Here is a 19,973-nt window from a genome sequence, read left to right as displayed (position 1 = left end):
CCTTGAAGACCGAAACGAGAGCTTAAAAGAAAGAATTTTTGAGACGTGAAGCAGATGAGGAAAAAAATGACGAAGCACTGAGGGCTGTGATGAGTTTGCAAGAGTTCCAGATCAGCTTTTAACAGTTTATGAAGCGGTGGGACAAGTCCGTTTCATCCCTGAGGGAGGTAATTTCAAGGTGAATGGTCTCTTGGAATGCTCTGTGGAATAGGTGAATTGGGAAAAAAAAAAAAGTATGCGGATTCAACACGCATGTTGTAATCTATGGAAAGCAAAGCTTTTTCTCAAGCGGTTGTTTAAGTACTTTTAAAAACCAAATGTGATGCATACGATTGTCTTTATTGTCACCTATGCAACATGTAATCTCATGCATTGTTTATGTTTATTATGTACTATACCGTTCACGACTTTAATGTGATGGAAAGTTTACATTCATTCGAACTTGCACCGTGCGATGTTGCAGTAATGTCAGGAGGACGAAGGCGACAATTGTCAAAGGAAGAATGGTGAGGACAGATGTACACTAAGTGAAATGTGATGAAAAGGACAGGAGTAAGGTTGTCTATTTTTCCCGTTTTGTCCCTTTGTGCACAGCCTAATGGAAACTGGCTCTGCATACAACATGCTGTTGCGTGCACATGCTGCATGACATGAGGCATGCACTTATGCAGCAAGATAGCAACAGCCACGGTCTGGGAGGCTCCACTTAAAATAGCTTTGGCTTAACACTCCGGAAAAAAAAATCTAATTCCTTTTGGATTCCACATTGTACGTGTCAGTTGCGTTCGGGCCGTTTCAATCGGATTGGCCTCAGCGGGCATTTGAGCTTGCCTCTGCGCCCATCTCAGTGACAGTGGCAAACTGATGCACAGCAAAAGACTCCAGATTACATTCCTGGCCATCACGGACCCATAAAAGCGAAATGATAGTACTATGTACCACCAGCGTAAAGTGAAACACGAACAGGAAGAAACTAATTAGAGAACTGCTTATCAGTAATTGCATGGTGGTGTGATGTGCAATCACTACATAGCGGGTTCCTGAGCAGGGTGCAGTCCCAAGTGCACATTTTCGAACCTTAATTAAGCCAGTGTCATAATGGCAGGCGAACCTGGAATTGCAACATAGCATTGAATTTTCACCTTGTATACAGTTGGATTGGTGCTGGCACGGTAGAGCCCTGTCATAACTAAGTTGCATGTCACATGAAAATATTTTCATTATATTCTACGTTTGCTGTAAGCATTTATTCATTACATGCTGGTATCAAGAAGAGACATTATCGATTTACGTTGTTATATCTGATGATTTGTTACTTCCGTGTTTGTTATATCAAGGCCCAGCTGTATTGTGTACCATGTCATGGAGCCACCAGACAATTGAAACTGCACCAACGCAGACCTCTCTTCGGCATTGTTTCAGCAGAGAATGACTCATTCCGTCACATCCCTTTATTTTGCAGCATATTTCTTTCTTTATTTAAGCCAAACAGCAACAGCAACCTCTCCTTGGTTTAGCAGCATATTTGTTTCACCTAAAACATAGCATCCCGCAGGAGAGGATGTTGCTCATAAAGTGAACTATGGAAAAAGGAAGGCACAGTGCATTGAACTAGCAAAGAGGAAAGAAATGACACATACTCAGAAAACAGGATGAAGAATGACAGCATGTGCAGTTTAACACGGTGTCCAAAGAGATTGGGACAGCTGCCGGTCATAGGCAGCACACGCCTGTACCCTTTCTGCAACCAAGCTGTAGGAACGTTGACATTAGTGCACCCCTGCAGTATACAGCCTTTGTGCTGATTCACTTGTTAGGTTCTCCTGCTCTAGAGGGCTGTGCCCCTGCATCGTCGGGTGATTGTGTCCGAGTGGTAATGTTGTTTTGTAGCCTTTAAAGCAAGTGTGCAAAATGTGTGGTACGCTTCTTTCAACACCTTGGAAACCTGCATCTCTTATCCAATAGCCAGAGGAGTGCATTAGATTCGTGGGAAACTTAGCCGAGGTCCCACAACTTCAGGAAATCGGAAAATTTGACCTCACAGGATTCAGTAAGAGTGAACACTTGCATGCACCAAGCTTTTGTGGCCTCTGCAGTCCCTTTTGAACTGCCAAGTCTAGCTGTTTTAGTTCATAAAACCGGACTAATACCTCGGTGCATTGCTAAAGTTAAAGTCCGTTTACACCCTCTCATCACCTGCCTCACTATGACCAGTACAGCAGGAAATCATTTCCCATTGCCCTCCATTTAGTTGGGCCAATGTTGCTCAGCCTAATCCGGTGAATTTCCAGGCTCTCATAATTCTATGAAATACTCTACTGATATCTATATCCATCTCAGTGGTAAATTTGTTTTAACATGCCATATTTGTCTGAATTAATGGCTACAGGAAACTATGGCATTGTTCTTTCCAGGTGATGTCTCAAGTACTGCCATTGCTTCTAAGATCGTTTTATCACCTTCAAGAAGTGTTAGTAACCTAGTGACAAAGTCGCTAAATTTAGTGAGCCTTTAGTCAATCATGACGACAAATATGCTTTTTTCTTTTTTTGTTGGAGTCTTAGGAACCCCAGTAAATTTCCTCAAGGGGCTTTGGCTATGTTGAATGTCTCGGCCTCACTTTATTTCAAGGAGGAGATGTGTGCCACCATTTATTACTACTCTTAAAGGCTTATTCTCTAAGCCCTGCTCTAAGGGCTTATTAATGAACCATTTGGGCACATCAAAGCACAATCTTAAGGTCTCATACTGCTTTAGAAAGGAAGGTATTGTTTTTACCTTTCAACATTTTTACCACTGACTCGCTACTGCAAGCCATAATTTAAAGCTATAGCTTAAAAAATTAGGAAGACGTCTAGAAACATTTAAAAAAGATAAAATTTTGAGCAAATCATTATTATCACTTTTTCTCTAAACACGAAGTGTTTTGGGCCGCGATATGGTGACCTTGTCCTAAAATGCTTACTAACACTGGCTGGTAAACACCGGGATTTAACTCGATAATGAGTCGGATGAATTTCAGTTTCAGGACAGAAATGGACACCTGGTCATTTTTCTTACGATTACCTGCTGCTAATTCCACAGTTTTGTAACGGCCGGAGTGCTTCACAGAACTGCGAACTGTGCTTTTTCATGTTGCATCTCGAAGCCACTTTCAAGCCTTCTTTGCACTTGAGGTACTATCGCCAAGGGTGGGTACACCGAGCTATGCTAATCAGGTGTTTGTGATTAGGAGAAGGCTTACTTGAATGAGCACACCCTTGAAAGCCAAGGGCTCAAATGGGGTGTGACACACAGCCGCTATCACCACGTCACGTTAATGATTGCCAGGTGAAAGTGGGCTCGTGACATCGGCTTACTGATAAGCAGGGTCTGAAACAATGGAGACGTGTTGTCGAGTTGAAGCGGCTTGCGAGGGTGCTGAGAGGCGCACGCTTTTGTCGCCTCTTTCTACGCACCTGCAATGAATGTCATTTTTTTTTTTTGTGCATGTGTGCTGAAGCGGCAGCACACTCACATGACGTACGATGGTGTGGTGCGTAACAAGGAATTTATCAGTCATGGATGTATCAGTGCTTGCATACTGATAAAACTTCACCGACTTCTTGTTTTCTTTCTTTATGTGCGTGTCTTGCACTTAGATAGTGCTGAATAATTCCAAGAACATATTGAGCCTTTTGACCGTACCTGTATTGCATTAATCAGGTCAAGTTGCCACAGAACTTGTAATACATGGAATAGTAGCACGGCAGGATTGCCCCTTATGGAATAACCTTTCGTTGTACAACTTTCAATGCATGTACATTGAGACTCGCTTATCTGGACGTATGCAGCGTAGCATTTTATTGGCCGTTTCATTTTTTTTCTCATTCAAATCAGACTGGGCCGGTTTTGCACCAAGCTGAACAGGAGTGCCTTACCTCTTCAGCCTCTTCGATGATTGATTAGGCAATAGTGATTATTCTGAAGCTGAAGAACCAATGAAACTAAATCAAATTTTTCATTATAACAGAACACATTTTTTTTGTGTAGTTATGAGCCAAAGAATGTTAGCTCATATCTTTGTTACTTGTTCTCGTTTGGTTTTGACCTACAGTGCAGAAACCTAAATTTCCTGCTCTTATCAGAGGTCTTGCGTTCAAGCTTTTATGCCCTGTGAGCAGAGCCAATTATGGATTGCTGGTGCAAAGTAGTGCTCCAAGATAAAGTCCTGTTCTGTTGATTGATTGATTGATTGATTGATTGATAATGGATTGAAAATGTTGGAAACAAAAAGTACAATACGTTGTTGGCTTCTCTACAGCATTGACTGACTTGGTAAATGTGGGAAAGATGGTGGCTGGCTTAGTGAAACATTTCAGCTATTTAGTAGCTTGCAGCCATATATGGGGGCAATCAGTTGCAATAAAAAAAATAATTAAAAGATTGAGGGTGCAAAAATATTACATTTCTCATAGTCTGACATATGGACTCCAGAAACCAGTCTTCCAGTGTTTACAGGCATTTCACAGACACTTCACAGATAGTCACTTCTAAGAAAATGTGACTGTGTTTTCTTAGCCACCACTACCTTCTCAGCTGCTCACCCTTGAAATGTGGTACAAGTTTGTGGCAGGAAGCCGTGACTGAAGTCATTCAGTCATTGTCAGGAAGCTACAACTGAAGGCATAATTTGTGTGCAAGTTAGTGTTTCGGCTTTCATCAAATTTTTGGCACGTGTTACGTGTGTTAAAGTACAGTGCATTTCTTGCTTTCTGCAGTTCTGAAGTGAACAGTGAATGAAGCAGATTCGTGGTTTTGGGCAGGTTGAAACTCGTTCGGCATCAAACATGTGTGCACGAAAGACGTGCAACGCTTTCCTCCATCTATCCTTACTTGCACGGCCAATTACTATGGGAACACGTGCAAGAAGGTTACATGCAATTACACACTTGCTTGACAATCCTTACATTACATGGGCAGCTGTCAGACTGATCTCCACTGCTCTCACCTAGATACAAAAGCTCCTTATCTGTGAGGTGTGCTGATGGCCTGCTTATGCTTGGAAGTCACCTGAGTGGGCCATTTCTGCAGCCTCGTTATAATTCGTCTCGTGTTTTTACTGCAATTTTGTGAAACAAGAAAACTCTTCAAACGAGGCCTTGCAGCCACAGTTTCTTACAGAGTGCCAAGGTGCACAAAACCCGTGTCGTAAGTGTACTATAATCGTGCTTTCCGAGTCTGTCATTAGACGGAAGACGTTTATTATCGACATAGTTTTCTCTAAAAGTTAATGCCATAGCTTAGACTACACCATTCACACAAGCCCACTATCTCTTCGCATATTCCGTTCTATACAATAACACTTATCATTTTCATTTCTTTGCCATGCGTTACAGTTAATCTGTATAGCCACAAAAGTTTTTTCAGCATAGAAAGAAAACCGGCAAGACACTAGCACTATAGGTCAGCAACATAAACACAACTCACTCAGAGTCACTTGCAAACTACTTGGGAAAGACTCAGCCAAGCTCATATGATTAAAACTCGCCAAGAGCAGACCCATTCTGGCTCGCTTGGACTCATGCTTGCCACAAAGCAGACCTCTCCATACTCGCACGGATCCAAACTCGCCAAAACCAGACTCGGGCAGGCCCACTCGAATTCACAAAAAATCACGAACTTGTTCGGAGTTTACAGAATCGCAAGCTCCAGCCTGCTCTTGGATGTACAGAAGCATACCCTCTTGAGGTCACGTGGAACCAGCTTCACACGAGGTCCAATAGAGTCAGTAACGACTTGAATCACATGTGACAGACTTACCTAAACTTGCTCAGACTTGTGCAAGCCCCAGTTCACTGGGACTCGTGCCCACTTTGACATGCGTTGATTCGCCTTGCTTCTGACTGACACTTTCGCAGACTCACTTTGGCTCATTCAGGTTCAGATCTGTGGGTGGCTTCGAATCTGTGAGTCGATTCGTGAACGAGTTTGCCGGCACATAGGTGGCGCTGTCGCCAATCTCTTTTAGAAGCCTTTGAGAGGCGTAGTGCAGCTTCAAAAGCACTTGGAACAGCGAGAATCGAAGCATGCAACATTGGTCCCTGTCCTGTTGCAGTGTTCTGGCACTACGCACGGACCCACCTGACCAAGCACGAGTTGGAGCGGTACCTGGTGCTGAGGCACGTGAACACCGATGAGGGCCGCGGGCGGGCATGGCTGCGGTCGGCACTCAACGAGCACGCCCTCGAGCGATACATGCACATGCTCGTCGCCGACCCCGCTCACATCAGGTGGGGGAAGGGGTCAGGGTTTTTGCATCGCACCGCGTGGTGGCATCGGGGCTGCCGGAAGGCTGCTCTTGTCATTGGCAGTATTGAGTGTCGCATAACTAACAAAACCGCTTGTACCGGGTGCACGAGGTGTTTACGAACTCGGCTGCAGATCGCTGCAGAAATTGACACTTGCATTATACATCTCTAGAGCTGCTTCACTTCAGCATTTAGAGGGAAACGAACAGCCATGCAAAATGCACCACCTGATGTGAGCTTGAGGCTGTTGAAGCTACAGTCAGTGAATTTGCCAAGGCAGTCTTGCTGTACGATTTCTCAAAACAGCAGTGACGCTGCTGCGGTGTACAGCATAATTTTACCAACAGGACTTTAAAAGCGGTAACACGCGCAACAGTTATAGATTCCACCTGATAGTCAACCTTGTGTGATGTTGCCTCCTTCATATTCTTTTCATATATTTGGGCTATATGCTACAGTAGTCGTGAGTCGTAAGCCAACTGGCTCAGATTAAACCGTTGTAGCTTTGAGACTAAGTGTTATTGCACAGTTTTGTGCAAATGGTATATGTATAATTTTGTCTCAAATATTGTTTCACCTACAGAAGTTGTCAGGTTCTTCAATGCCTTGCTCACCTGTTAAATGGCTCTTCAGGCTAAACTGCTGGCACTTAAATTTCGCATAAAGCCACCAGTGTACTTGGAATAAGCTTCTGTTGAGCAAGCAATGCAATGAGCCTATTTGAGGATTCATTCATTCATTCATTCATTCATTAGTACAAGATAAGCTCCTGAGTGAAAGTGTGAGGGCAACCTTTTATTAGTGATTGATATCAGAATTGATGCATTACGGGTAACAGAGTAAAAGAGAGTAACATTGCAAGTAATTAGGAAGAGTAAACATGTTTAACATATAAAAAGCAGACGCAATACAGAGAAATAAATTGTACACAATGCGAGGTTACAGGGAGGTTTGTCATGTTATATTTATTGCCTGCAGCCAGTTCTATGAGGACACAGCCTTCCTGATGGACCAGGAAAAAAGCAGCATGCTTCCCACCATGTCGGCAGGTGAGTCGGTGCATCCACTTGCTGCACTGGGCTCAGCGAGCATTTCTTATTTGGGCATAAAGCAGGAGAGCTATGCTTGTGACATACTTTCTCGGGTAGTGAAGCACAAGGTGCAGTGACTTAGCTTGTGCATATGCATTACTACACAGTAGTCTTGACAGTGCTTGACAACATTGTCAGTTTTCGTGGAACAGATAGTGAATCAGTGTTGCTTCCACATGCACCAGTTTTGCATTTGCCAAAATGTGGAAGAGAAAAGCGAAAAAAAAAAAATGAAATCAGGACTAATGCAGGGATGCGTCTATATATATAGTCTATATATATATATATATATATATATATATATATATATATATATATATATATATTATTTAGGCATTGTAGTAAATGAGATGTTTATGTTTGCCATTCCTCAGCATAAGCTGACACAAATGAGACTGGAATTATTTTCAGGAATGCTCTTGTGCATGCTTTGTCTCCGTAGCTTTTCCCTTCATTTCCACAGAAACATGTCCGTGAGTATATTGTGAAACTGTGGTTGTGTGTGTGTGTGTGTTTTTTAAGGAATTTTGCAACATTTCTACATCAGGCACCTTAAGGGTCCAATACCCATATTTTGGGTTGTCCGTTTGTATGTGCAATCAATGTCACTACTGCTGTCAGAGGATACAGAGCCAATATTGTGACAGGAAGATCCAAACGGGAGAAGAGGCCTGGTAAAGTTGGAATGGCTGTTCAGAATTAGCACTCACGTGTGTCTCTTCACCACACCTATCACCACTTTCACAAACATGGCGTTTAATGCTTGTAACACTGTGAGTGCACATAGCATGCATTATCTCCAAGCTAGCATTGCTCGGTGGAAGCACTTTTCAGACAGCAAAGCCAGCATAGAATTCAGGACTCTTCCTTGTGCTTCATGATGAGTGATGCCATTTCTCTACCAAGAGATGAAGGAGACTAAATTGAAGAAAAGTTGACAACTTCCTTTTGTGTGTTTTGCTCAAATCATAGGCTGAACTGACGTAAGTGAAAGTCTGGTAAATAATTGCAGTGGTGTTGTTGCCATGAAGCCTTGGCTGGTTTATGAAAGAAAGAAAGCTCAGCTTCCTAATGACATAATGCAGTGGAAAAGCACAAATAGGGTTGTTGTTGGGGAAAAAAAAACAAAAGAAAACCTATTCTCTTTTGTCTTCTATGCTTTTGACCATATTTGCAGGGCTGGGATCCATCCTGTTTGCAATCAACATTGACAATCCGGACCTGAATCCACCGGAGTCAAGTGTCGTCGTGCGGGTTCCCACACAGGCAGGGCTCGCGGATACGCGTCCAGTCATTGCCAAAGGCTTGGGTACGGCACTTTTGTCATTGAAGGACTGGTCCGTGTAATTAGAGAAACTGAGAGATGCGAGATTTAGCTTTCTTTTTTTTTTTTACATTTGCACAAGGCAGACATAGGTGAAGGGAAGAGGGTGAATCTCTTCGAGTTGCACGAGCGCACATCATCTGTAGTCAGTAATAGCCCACCGTTATTCTGTCTAAATGTACAAGCTTGTGGGAGCATACCCTTCGTATTGAATCGTATGACCTACAAGATCTGCTTTACTTGGCAGCGCTTGGTATGTATACCTAAAGACTCTCTTCACTGGCTGTTCCCTCTTCTGGCAATTCTGCAGTAGCCTTCTTTCTTGTCCGCTGTTTCTGAACACTTACCTGTGTGCTGTCTCATCAACTTCATGCGGCTGGCTCGCAACAGACAACCTGAATAAATATGTAATGGTAGTACTGTATTTACTCCTATGTAGGCCTATGCATAAGTATTTAGAAATATAGTGTACAAAAGTCAAGCATCGCCTTTAATTCTGGGATGTGGCTTAGCTGAAACTGGCAGCAACGATACCTCTTACCCAGAACATGAAAGAAATGGAACAAATTTTTTTTACTGTACTGCAAAGTGGATGGCTTTCACCAGGCTGTGGAAAGGTTGACACCATGAGGTGGAAAAAGATGTTGTCAATGTTACCAGATCAAAAAAAAATTAAAAAATAAAAAATAGAAGAGAAGCGAAAATTACTATAGCAGTGCAGATTATACAGCTAGAGGCGATCAATGTTGCAAATGTTCTAGGTATCACTTGGAACAAATTCAACTGCCTGCCTCCTTCGACATGTTGACAGACTGTAATTAAATGCGATTCTTTATACAGTAATATGATTTTTCATGTTTTTTTTGTTTGGTTTACATTTAAGGAACTTTTCCTCTTTTTTTTTTCTTTCTTGTCTTTTTTTCAGCTTTACAAATTTTTGAGGTTGGTCTAGAGTCAAGGCCGGCCCAGATTCAAGTAGATATGGTATCAGTGTGCAGTGCATAAAGACTCCTTCCAGTCTTCGAACGTGCAGTGGGTTCCCCTCACTGATTGGTTGAGGAGAAATGAGCCCTGGCCTTCGCTGCCTTGCATGCAGTTGGTGAGACAGAATAGTTAAGACTCTCAGATGATCTTGAACATGAGGGCCATGTGTTGAAACCTCCTATAGCACTGTCGTAGTCACTGTCTAACACATTTACTATAGCTTCGCATAAGGTGCCCACACCGACTGTGGAGTTTTCTGAATGGTTTATCATCAAGACCTCGTTCTTGCAAATTCTCCGTTCAGTGAAGTTTTCAGCTGAAAGTGTGATGTCGACATGACGGGTTTGATCACAGCTGCTATGGCCGCATTTTAGTGGGAGTGAAATTCAAAGATGCTCTTGTACAGTTGAATCTCTATAATTCAAACTCGTAGGGGCCTGAAAACCTGTTTGAATTAAAAGCAAGACTTGTTCTTGAAGTACTCGTGCACTGTAGCATAATGCACGAACGGTGCTAGTCGTGAAATGTCGTGGCGCGCAAGCACACAGCGAGCAGGGACCACGAAACTGCCTATGCCGGCCAACGCTCGCTTGCCGATAACCGCAGAAAACGAAACTTCAGGGAGTGGGCTAAGCTGGCACTGGACCGGTGGTACCGGCACCGAGACACGCCCGCAAGTTGGCTATTAAAGGTGAGGGAGTTGAGAGGTAGGGGCGGGAAGCAAGCGGATTTGCTTTCCGCTAGCTTGGTGGATGGCGCTGATTACCTCTGCCACCTAAGACTGGCACCGAAGCGGCAGAGTTGCTTCCTGCTGCATGCTCGCGGGCTTTTTCCTTCATCTACTGACAGATTGGTGCTGCGTTTACGTCTTTCGTCCTGCATTCTTAACGCGTCTTGTCTTATGAAGATGACGAAGTTGTTGCCACTGATCATAATTGTGTTGGTGTGCTCCCTTCAGTTGCAGCATCGGCGCGTGCAAAGGACGAGTAGAATGAGGTAGTGGGTGTCGCCTTCGATCCTTGTATTCAGGATCCGTCTTGTTTACAGAGTCGGATGTGGTGGACTGGCAGATTGGGACATCTCGGTTTAGACTCATCATTATAAAAAAGTCGGAGTTTCATCCGAAAGGTGAAGCATCGGTTGGGATAGCAAATTAGTGGACAGCTCAAGGAACACAGCTTTGCATAGTAGGTTTATCTGTGATATAAACTTGTAAACATAGGCATACTAACTAAATTAATAATCATGGTGTCACACAGGCATGAGCAAACATAAACACATCTGACTCTATGACTGCAGAAGTTCGCTATCAAAACGCTGCCGTGAGGAAACGTGGCATCAGCAGCAAGCGAAGTGACATTCGTGCTGCCTATTGCTTTGACGCAAAGTGAGCGCCGAGAACACACAGCACACAAAAAGCTACAGGCCACTGATGTACTTAGACTCTGCCCCCAACACAGATAACTCTCAAGATATGGCTGCACGATTGTGCACAGCCGCCACATGTGCAGCTGCAGTCAGTGTAAAATGCCGCCTCCTCCCCCTGATGCCTCGCGTGCAATGGAAGACGGCGCACTTCCTCCCGGCTTCGTCTCTTTCGCATGGGCAAGATTGAGCCTCGATGTCTGCTCCCCTCGCACGCTTTCACTCGCACATACAGCGTAGGTCGCACGGCGACTGTGTTATGGCACTTCGACGTTATACGGAACCGCATGTGTGACATTGAGGGGTCTCTCATAAGCTTTTTCTCTATGGCGAGGTCAGAGCAATACTGGTCGAAGGTGCCGCCGTGTCATCGGCACACTGCTGAAAGCATTGTCAGAGCGCGGTATGTTCGACTTAACTGTCGCTAATGCTTGTGCGTTCGAATTACCGGGCGTTTTTGCTTATTGTAATATACATAACTTTGATGGGATCACAGTGTCAGTTCGAATAAACGTGAAGTTCGAATTAAGCATGTTTGAATTAACAACATTCGACTGTACTTAGATTTAGGTGCACATTAAAGAACCACCAGTGGCTAAATTATTCTGGAGTCCCCCACTGCAGCATGCCTCATTATCAGATCATGGTTTTGGCATGTAAGGGCATAGAATTTATTATTTTAAAATGAAGGTACGCACATTTAAACTAAGGTTTAACTCCATAGTAAGCTTAAATAAACGTTCCTTAATCCTGTGGCACTGCAATTTTAATGCCATGTAATAGTGGGCCTTTTCAGCTGTAATTGCCAATGCAACTGCCTGCCTTGGCCACTGGGGTTAATGAATGGACTGAAAATAGAAACCGTTTTTGATCTCGCAGTTGAGGGCAAGCGGAAGAAGAAGCGCCGCAAGCCTCGATCCAACGTGGTCTCCTTCGACGATGAAGATGACGAGGATTACACCTTAGACAGCAGGTTAGGGGTGTTTCCTAGCTGCTGGCCCTGTCCAGTGATATTATTGTTCTCTCATTCAATGCTTGGACCTTGAAACGGCTGTTGCCGAATGTTTTATCAACTGAACCCAACTGTATTTCGGGAATTTGGAAACCAGTGTGTCGATCAAAATGCAGGTTCCTGGGCAACCACAGCTGCTTCAGCGCACCAGCAACGTGTCTCTCGTCTCCTGTGGCAACAGAGTTCCCAAATGTGGCCCTGCAAGTCAACGGCGACGCGTCGTCTGCCACGGGCGACACCGCAGATGATGAGGGAGCTGCGACTGCCGTGCCCACCAGGGTTACAGCAGACGACGCGCAGAGTGTCGAGTCCCTTGCCACTTCCGACGGAAACCTGTCCGACGAGAGAGGTCAGTGAAGGCACCTCGCTTGTAGAGAGAATGGGGGCTGTTCGTCTTCATAGTGGGGTGCTGTTGCTGAGCGATTTTATTGCGAGAGCATCGTGTGAGCATGATACAAGGGTGAGCGAGTTGGTGAGTGCCCATCGTGAAAGAAATAGCACCAAAGTGAGTTCACATACACGCAGCGCTGCATGCATGTCCTCTTACTTGTCCTGTTTTTTGCATTGTTTGTATTTTTCATTATGAATTTACCAACGTTCCAGCCACATTCGCAGAGTCGGCATCGTGTCCCAGATATGTGCCGTGTTTATTTGAATCTAGGTCGATAGTTTTTTTCAAATAATCATATACCAAACGATAGGGTCGGCTTAGATTAGAAGATTTAAAAAAACACGCCAGTTTATAATTGAAAATGATAAATATGGTGCATAGCTAGCGCCATCTAGAAAAGTCACTATCGCAGCCACTACTAGCCGCGTAGTTGCCAACCAAACTACATGAGCGATGTCGCCGTTTTGACTTGTGTCGTATCGGTATGGTTGCTTATGGACATGCGGTGTGGCATTATCGTAATGGCACCAAACAGGCGATGCCACGAACAAAAAGTTGTGCTAGCTGCAGAGACATCGTCAAATGTTCAAGCCAGGCGGGACTTCAGCATCGATGAGAAAAACGACCGTCATTGGAGGGGGGGCAACGGGATACGCCTTTTGCATGTTCCACAACGAGGAGATGATAGCGATAAGGAAGTGCGTAATATTAGAGGGGGAGCTGTTCACATAGATTGCGCTGGGTTTTGGCGCGTACAAGCCATGCTGCAGTGTCGTCGCAAGCGTGGGCGCGCTTCTGCAAGCGTACGAGGCTAGCAGCGATGATTACGTAGAGTGAGCTCAGTGTGTTCATATAAATAAATACTGTTTTCATATAGTGAACGCTGTCCTCACCTTTTTGTTCCACTTACACTCAAGGTAAGTTCTTTTTTTTTTTTTTCTGGCTTCGAACATTCGGGAGTCCGCTTAGAATCGCGGTCAGCTGACATTCGGTGCTGGCAGAGATTCGAGTAAATACGGTATGCACGGATATATATATATATATATACACACACACATATATATATATATATATATATATATATATATATATATATATATATATATATATATATATATATATATATATATATATATATATATGCTGCCCCAATTACATGCAGCTCGGTCTGGCAGCGAAAAAGAATTCAGGACTCACACTCCAGCATCCACTATGCTGGAGCTCTGGCGTGTGAACACGACGTCCCCCCAAAAATATCACCTTGCAGCATTGGAAGTGCGTTACAAGACACTGGCGACAGCATATATAATGGTGTAACCATGGGTGCAGGGCAATGTGTCTCATCTGTTCTTTGGAATTATAGTATGGTTTTTGATTTCAATCTTCTGTAAGAAAAAAGAACTAAACCACGGTGAGGCTGAAGGCTACCTGCCGAGTGCGCTCTAGCATGTTCGTGCATCACACCCACGTGCTCCCATAGCGCTTATAGGTGTGCCAGCCACTTATTTCTGCAGATATACTGGGAGGCTATCACTTCACTTCATCCTCCAATGATAGCAGCTCTTTTCTTTTTCAGACACCGTAGGGAGTGTGATGATTTCTGAATATTAGTGCATTCCGAGAATTGGAACTTCATATAAAAAGAAAAAATACTTCATTGCATTTTACAATGCACCAGGCTTTGTAAACAACAATTAAATTTCTATTGATAAGCTCTGTTGTTCTATCTCAGCCACTGTCCTTGAAGACAGCAAATTAAACTCTTCCCCAACCATATCAGATTGCTTGTGATTGTCATGAACTGTCATTCCTGTTGCTTAATGAAGTGCAAGGTACTGTGATCACCAGGTAGAGTGCTAGCACTCTATCAATGAAGGAGCACTTATCGGCCATTTGTGTGTTCATCGCAGAGCCCAATCCACGGGGCAAGCCATCAGCAGCCATCCCAGTGGAGCGAGCAAAGACGTGGTCAGGGTCAACAGAGTCCTCGGGGTCACCGAGACCTGAGCTGCCCAATTCCGTGTCCTCATCACCAATGAGGTGACAGGCTGTTAATGCTGCACTCGCCAACTATGTTTTGCATTTCGTTTTGGTGCACACCTTTGCCACCTGACACTTATGCCAACCAGGAGCCAAATACAGTTGAATCCAGATATATCGAACCCGGGTATTTCCAATTATTGGTTATATCGAACATGCAGCTTATCCCCTTGAATATCCTGTGCAAATGTATGGGAAAGTTGCGTCATATATTAAACTCTAATTTCGCAGATCATTTGATATATCGAACTCCTTGCCGTGCACTGGAAGGTGCGCTTTCCCCAAAGGCGCAGTTATCTCCCATGCCCATCAGTGGTCATTTGGCATGCAACGCCGCGTGACATTTGCGAGCCGCATGCACGGAGTAAACCGGCTTCGTGGCGGCCGGTCTAGAGCAGCACCACGCCCTGGAAGGTGTGCTTTCCCCAACGCCCCTCGCATCTCCCGTGGTCGTTTGGCATGCGGCGCCTCACGACGTTTGCAAGTCACGTGCGTGAAAGAAAGAGGAAACCGGTTAGGTGACGGCCGGTACGGAGCAGACGCAGCCATTGGAGCCATAGTGTGGAGACAACGCAAAAAAGTGAATGAAAGTGTGAGGGAGGCATGGCGCCTATGCACGGCGCATACCGCCATTATGGCCATTACTGCCGAGCGCTGCCGAGCTCTCTCTCCACTCTCTCTATCCTTCCCTCTTTTTCTCCTTCGTAGCAGTATGCAGGAGGCACCAAAAAGCCAGATCAGTGCATGCCAGACTGAACGCCTGTCGCTTTCTCTTGTGTGTGGTGAATGTTCCATGGGTGGCGTGTCTGACGTGCTGTTTTGTCTTTTAGTGCAAGTGGCGCCAGCTGCGAACATAAAGAAGCAGAAAAATTTGGACTTTGCAGCCAAATTGGCGATCATACAGAGTGTCGAAAAGGGCGAGAAGAATGAACGAATGAATGAAAAACTTTTTATTTCCACCATCAAGGGACTGTCTGAGCCCGGCCCCGGCACGCAGGCCAAGGGCGAGAAGAAGTCCTCGGTGGCTGATGCATTTGGCATTCCACAGAGCACTTTAAGTACGCTGCTCAAAACCAAGGAAGATATCAAACTCAAAGCAGCTGGGCAAAGTCACTCTGGAGCGTGTCATGCTCGCCCTGCGGCTTTTGAGATAGTTGAGAAAGCATTGCGTGCCTGGTTTCTGGAGGTCCGAGCTAAAAACATTCCCGTGGATGGCCCCATGTTGATGGAAAAGATTAAATGGTTCACGGCTGCTCTCGGCGAGGAAAACTTTTGCGGTGGCACTGGGTGGCTGCAGAGGTTCAGAAGCCGCCACAGGATTGTGGGAAAAGCCATCTCAGGCGAAAGTGAAGCTGTCAGCAGCCAGGAAATGCAACAGTGGCTTTCCGAGGAGTGTCCAAAGATCGCTGCGGAGTTTTCTCCCGCAGATATCTTCAATGCAGATGAGACTGGACTTTTCTGGCAAATGTTGCCATGCAAGACGCTCGACTTCTGAGGGAGCACATGTCACGGTGGGAAGATGAGCAAAGTGCGCATTACGGTTTTGCTTGCAGCAAATATAGATGCATCTTGCAAGCTGTAGTGTGGTTGGAAGAAGTATGTCACCTCGGTGCTTCAAGGACTGCAAACAGCTTCCAGTACGCTATGGCTTTAACAGGAAAGCATGGATGATGCGGCAGCTTTTTTCTGAATGGCTTCAGGCATGGGACACTGAATTGGGCAAGTCAGGCCGTCGAGTTTGCCTTCTCGTCAACAGCTGCTCGCCTCGTCACACCACTTGCGAGCTGCAGCATGTAGAATTTAAATTTCTCCCGCCTAACACAGTAGCAAGGTTGCAGCCACTGGACTAGGGCATCATAAAGGCACCGAAGGTCGGCTACAGTAGGAGACTTGTTCAGCGGCTCCTAATTAACCTCCGCATGGGAGACGATCTGAAGGGTGACCTGTTGGGGGCCATTCAGATGATCACTGGGGCCTGGAAAGGACACAGTGGCGGTAGATGAATGTCCGGGAGCCTCAGACGAATACTTGCATGAGGCATTTCGCGACTTGTCCCGTTTTCCGGGTGCCGTTCCACCCGAAGTGGCTATTGACGATTATGTCGATGCTGACAGCGATGTTCAAGCTATAGCCGCTCTAGCTGATGATTACATTGTGGAGGGAATTGCTGGCACCCTAGAGGAAGGCGATTCCAGTGGTGATGGAGGTCACCGTGGTCACGAGGAAATGCGCTCGTACACAACCGCTGAGCTGGCGTCAGCGTTCAGCCTGATTCGGCATTGTTGTTGTGAAATGGAGGACACCGGATTATCGCACCTGGAAAGTATCGAAAAGATCGAAAGCAGCGTTTTCAGCTTTATTTCCCAGAGCAAAAAGCAGTCGGAGATTAGTGATTTTTTGTCTGTGAAATAAAGTGTGCCTTCACGTTGCACGTATGGACTTCATGTTCTTGAATGCTCCGATAAGCCATCATTTGTCATGACCGCGAGCGACGTCTCAAGCCGATTTCTGTATATTGAATTATTGATACATCAAACTATTTCTCGATCCACTTCGAGTTCGATATATCCGGGTTCGACTGTAATTGGACACACTAAGGGCAAACGTCGACTCCCAGATTACTTTCTAGAAACCTAGAAAAAGAAGCTTTAGGCCAGGAGATGTTTACTTATATGCAAGAAAAATAGGGGCCAAAGAAGTGCTCTGCCAATGAAGTTGCTCGTGGAAAATCGGATCTCCTTCATAGCTGTGCCAGTGATTTTTCGACGTCATGCTTTTCTGAACTCAGCAGCCTTAATTGAGTTGGAGGCTCATACAGAAAGGGCGCTGTTGTCAGACTGATGTGGTTTAGCTCTTGCGCACTTGTTTATATCGGAGCGATGGCTCTCTAAAGCTCATGCACAGCCGGTGTTGCAAAGTATACGTGTGGGAGGTGACGAAGTGCACAGGTTGAAGATTTTGATTTATCCGTCTTAAACTGGAAGACTGTCAAAGGCCCATTTTTTGTTAAGACGCTTCAGTTATATGCTTTATTGTGGGGGCATCTAACTGTACCTGGGGGTGAAAAGCTAGGCTCTCTCATGCAATCATGATTTTCAGGCAGCTATGATGAGACTTGTCACAGTACTGTGGAATTTGGCACGCCATCCTTTGTGGCTCCTCATAAACACCTTCTGTCAGCTGGAAACACGGATTGCAGTAAAGTGATGGTAGCTGTCAACGAAAGCACATGCCAGGCTATTGCTGCGTCTGTTTTCTGTACACGTTCCACCAGACCGTGCATGCTTTAGAAGCCTGATTGTACTTGCACCATCGGGCGGTCTGAATGCCATGCTTTGAGGACTTGCTTTGTAGGTGCTGAAGAGGCATCATTTAATATGGGGCTGCAAGGATGCACTGTTTTTCTCGTGTTTACTTGCAGCCATGGCCAGGAAGCAGGTTCCAATTGCCAGACATCTGCCCTGACGCCCATCCTGGACCTGTCCATTGGGGACCTCATTCCCATGTGCCATCCTGCGGAAGATGGAGCCAGATCAGGTAAAATCATCGACCTTTGCAGTGATGGCTTCAGTGGGCCTTCTGTAAGTCCTACGATTACTGCAGTCAGTGACTGAGTGGCTATCCTTAAAGGAAAACTTGAGAGGCTCCTCACATATTTATTAGTGCGTCAGCAGGAGGAGTGTCGGATGGAAAAAAAGCATGTGTGTGGGAAGCCGGTCACGTGGTAGAGGTAGACAGTGGACGGGAGAGCATGTGTCTTTGTTTGTGCATACAGGGGGTTTCTGTGAAGACTTCACATAAGATTTAAAAATAGCTATTTTGAAATAAAAGGACAGTTCCTTCGAAGACATGCCATCAGTGGTGGTGACCATGAGGTAAAAGTGATACATCGTAATTAGTTGTTAATTAACAAAAGTCCACCAATCAACTTCAAAGCTTTTAGTTTCAGCATGCTCATCGTACAGTCAAATCCACTTATAACAGTATTCCAGTGCCACAAAAGTTCCATTGTTATAACCAATAATTGTTATAACCGGGTTACATGAAAAAATCAAAATACGGGGATGGCAGAGCTGATGTGAGAAAACTATAATGGCGGGGAGACCAGTGCCCCTCCCCGTCCTCCGTCCATTTCGTCCATCCGGCTGCTGGTTGTGTTCACGCATTTGACTGCGTCCTGGGCGCTCCGATCATGTGTAACAAGCTGCAGCTGTTGGCATTAAAGAATGGCACTGCTATAACAACTGCAATGAGGTGTCACGGGTGGCAAGCGATAAGCGAGCACTGCCGAGTCATCGCTTTAGTGGCCTGGAAAGGGGCCTTTTAAAAATTGTGAGCCTGTCGGCTTGAGAAAAGCAAAAGAAACGCTGAGGAGAGATCGCCACAAGCATCTCGCCACGTACTTCTCACTGGCTTGCACGAGAAAGGCCTATGTCTGTCAGCCTTGCATTCTATACATGAAGCTTGCCGACATCCTTCTCCAAGGTATCCAGGTGCTCCACGTAGTGCAGCGGAAGGTTCCTCGCGAAAACAAAGCCCCGGAGCGACTGAATCATCTACCAGGCCTCCTGTGAGGACAACGTTGAGACCACCTGCCCTACCGCGTCATTGCTGCCGTCGTCACCGTCACTATCCAATGCGAGCATGTTCGCGACGATTGTCTCATCGGTTAAACTACTTAGTTTCCAAATCTATAGCCGCGCGCTTTGTTTTCACTGGCAACATCATGCATTGCCAATGATCAGCGGGCGGATCAGTCATCTTGCGTTTCGGTGGCGAGACAAGCAAGGCTGAGAAACCGCGTCGCCAAGAACGACTTCGACACAACCAACTATGACAAAAAACCAAAAGTTCTGAAGCTGCGCTACTGCAAGTGGGTCCGAGTAAATGAAGAGCTCCAAAAAAATAAGGCTCTGAAAGTTGTTCACTTACAGTATTCCTTGGAAATCAGTTTTGTGCTAGATGCAAATGAAAAATCTTAAAATTTTCCATGTTAATGCCTCAATCATAAACAAGTTCTAAAATGATGGGCATTTTGCAGTAAAATAGGCAAAAGTCTTGCAGCAGGTACTGTGTACAGTAGAACCCATCTCGTGCATTTTCCACGGGACTGTGAGAAAAGATGTTTTATGTCTGAGAAACTTATTATGCAAATGTGGCGTTGAAATCGCATGAACATGACGTTAGATGCTTTTTGTCTCTGCCTGCACAGAGGACTCCATTCCTAGCTACAGCGAAGACACAGAGACGGCAGCGGCTGCGCTGGCTCTGGCACAGAACGTGTCGTCGCTCGCCCTGGGCGCCGTCGAGTCGCCGAGTGCTGCGGCCGCTGAAGCTGAGCTTGCCTCTGACATGGCGTCTGCGACACCAGGTCAGGGAACCGAGCACCTTGCACGTTGTGCACATTACGAGTCAT

The 19,973-nt window shown here is 45.4% G+C and overlaps 1 protein-coding gene across 1 annotated transcript in view; it reads left to right on the top strand.

The window, feature by feature from the left end:
* Positions 1 to 19,973, top strand: part of LOC135921450 (sorting nexin-29-like) — a 57,447-nt gene that overhangs the window by 6,011 nt on the left and 31,463 nt on the right. Inside the window, exons 6-13 of the mRNA XM_065455814.2 lie at positions 6,098 to 6,272; positions 7,269 to 7,339; positions 8,559 to 8,690; positions 11,994 to 12,087; positions 12,243 to 12,475; positions 14,428 to 14,557; positions 17,979 to 18,094; positions 19,770 to 19,928. Of these exons, the coding sequence (XP_065311886.1) occupies positions 6,098 to 6,272; positions 7,269 to 7,339; positions 8,559 to 8,690; positions 11,994 to 12,087; positions 12,243 to 12,475; positions 14,428 to 14,557; positions 17,979 to 18,094; positions 19,770 to 19,928 (1,110 nt within the window). The remainder of the gene's footprint in view (positions 1 to 6,097; positions 6,273 to 7,268; positions 7,340 to 8,558; positions 8,691 to 11,993; positions 12,088 to 12,242; positions 12,476 to 14,427; positions 14,558 to 17,978; positions 18,095 to 19,769; positions 19,929 to 19,973) is intronic.

This window comes from Dermacentor albipictus, chromosome 8 (genome assembly GCF_038994185.2).
Source record: "Dermacentor albipictus isolate Rhodes 1998 colony chromosome 8, USDA_Dalb.pri_finalv2, whole genome shotgun sequence".
Lineage (NCBI taxonomy): Eukaryota > Metazoa > Arthropoda > Arachnida > Ixodida > Ixodidae > Dermacentor > Dermacentor albipictus.
This window is presented reverse-complemented; position numbering and strand designations above follow the sequence as displayed.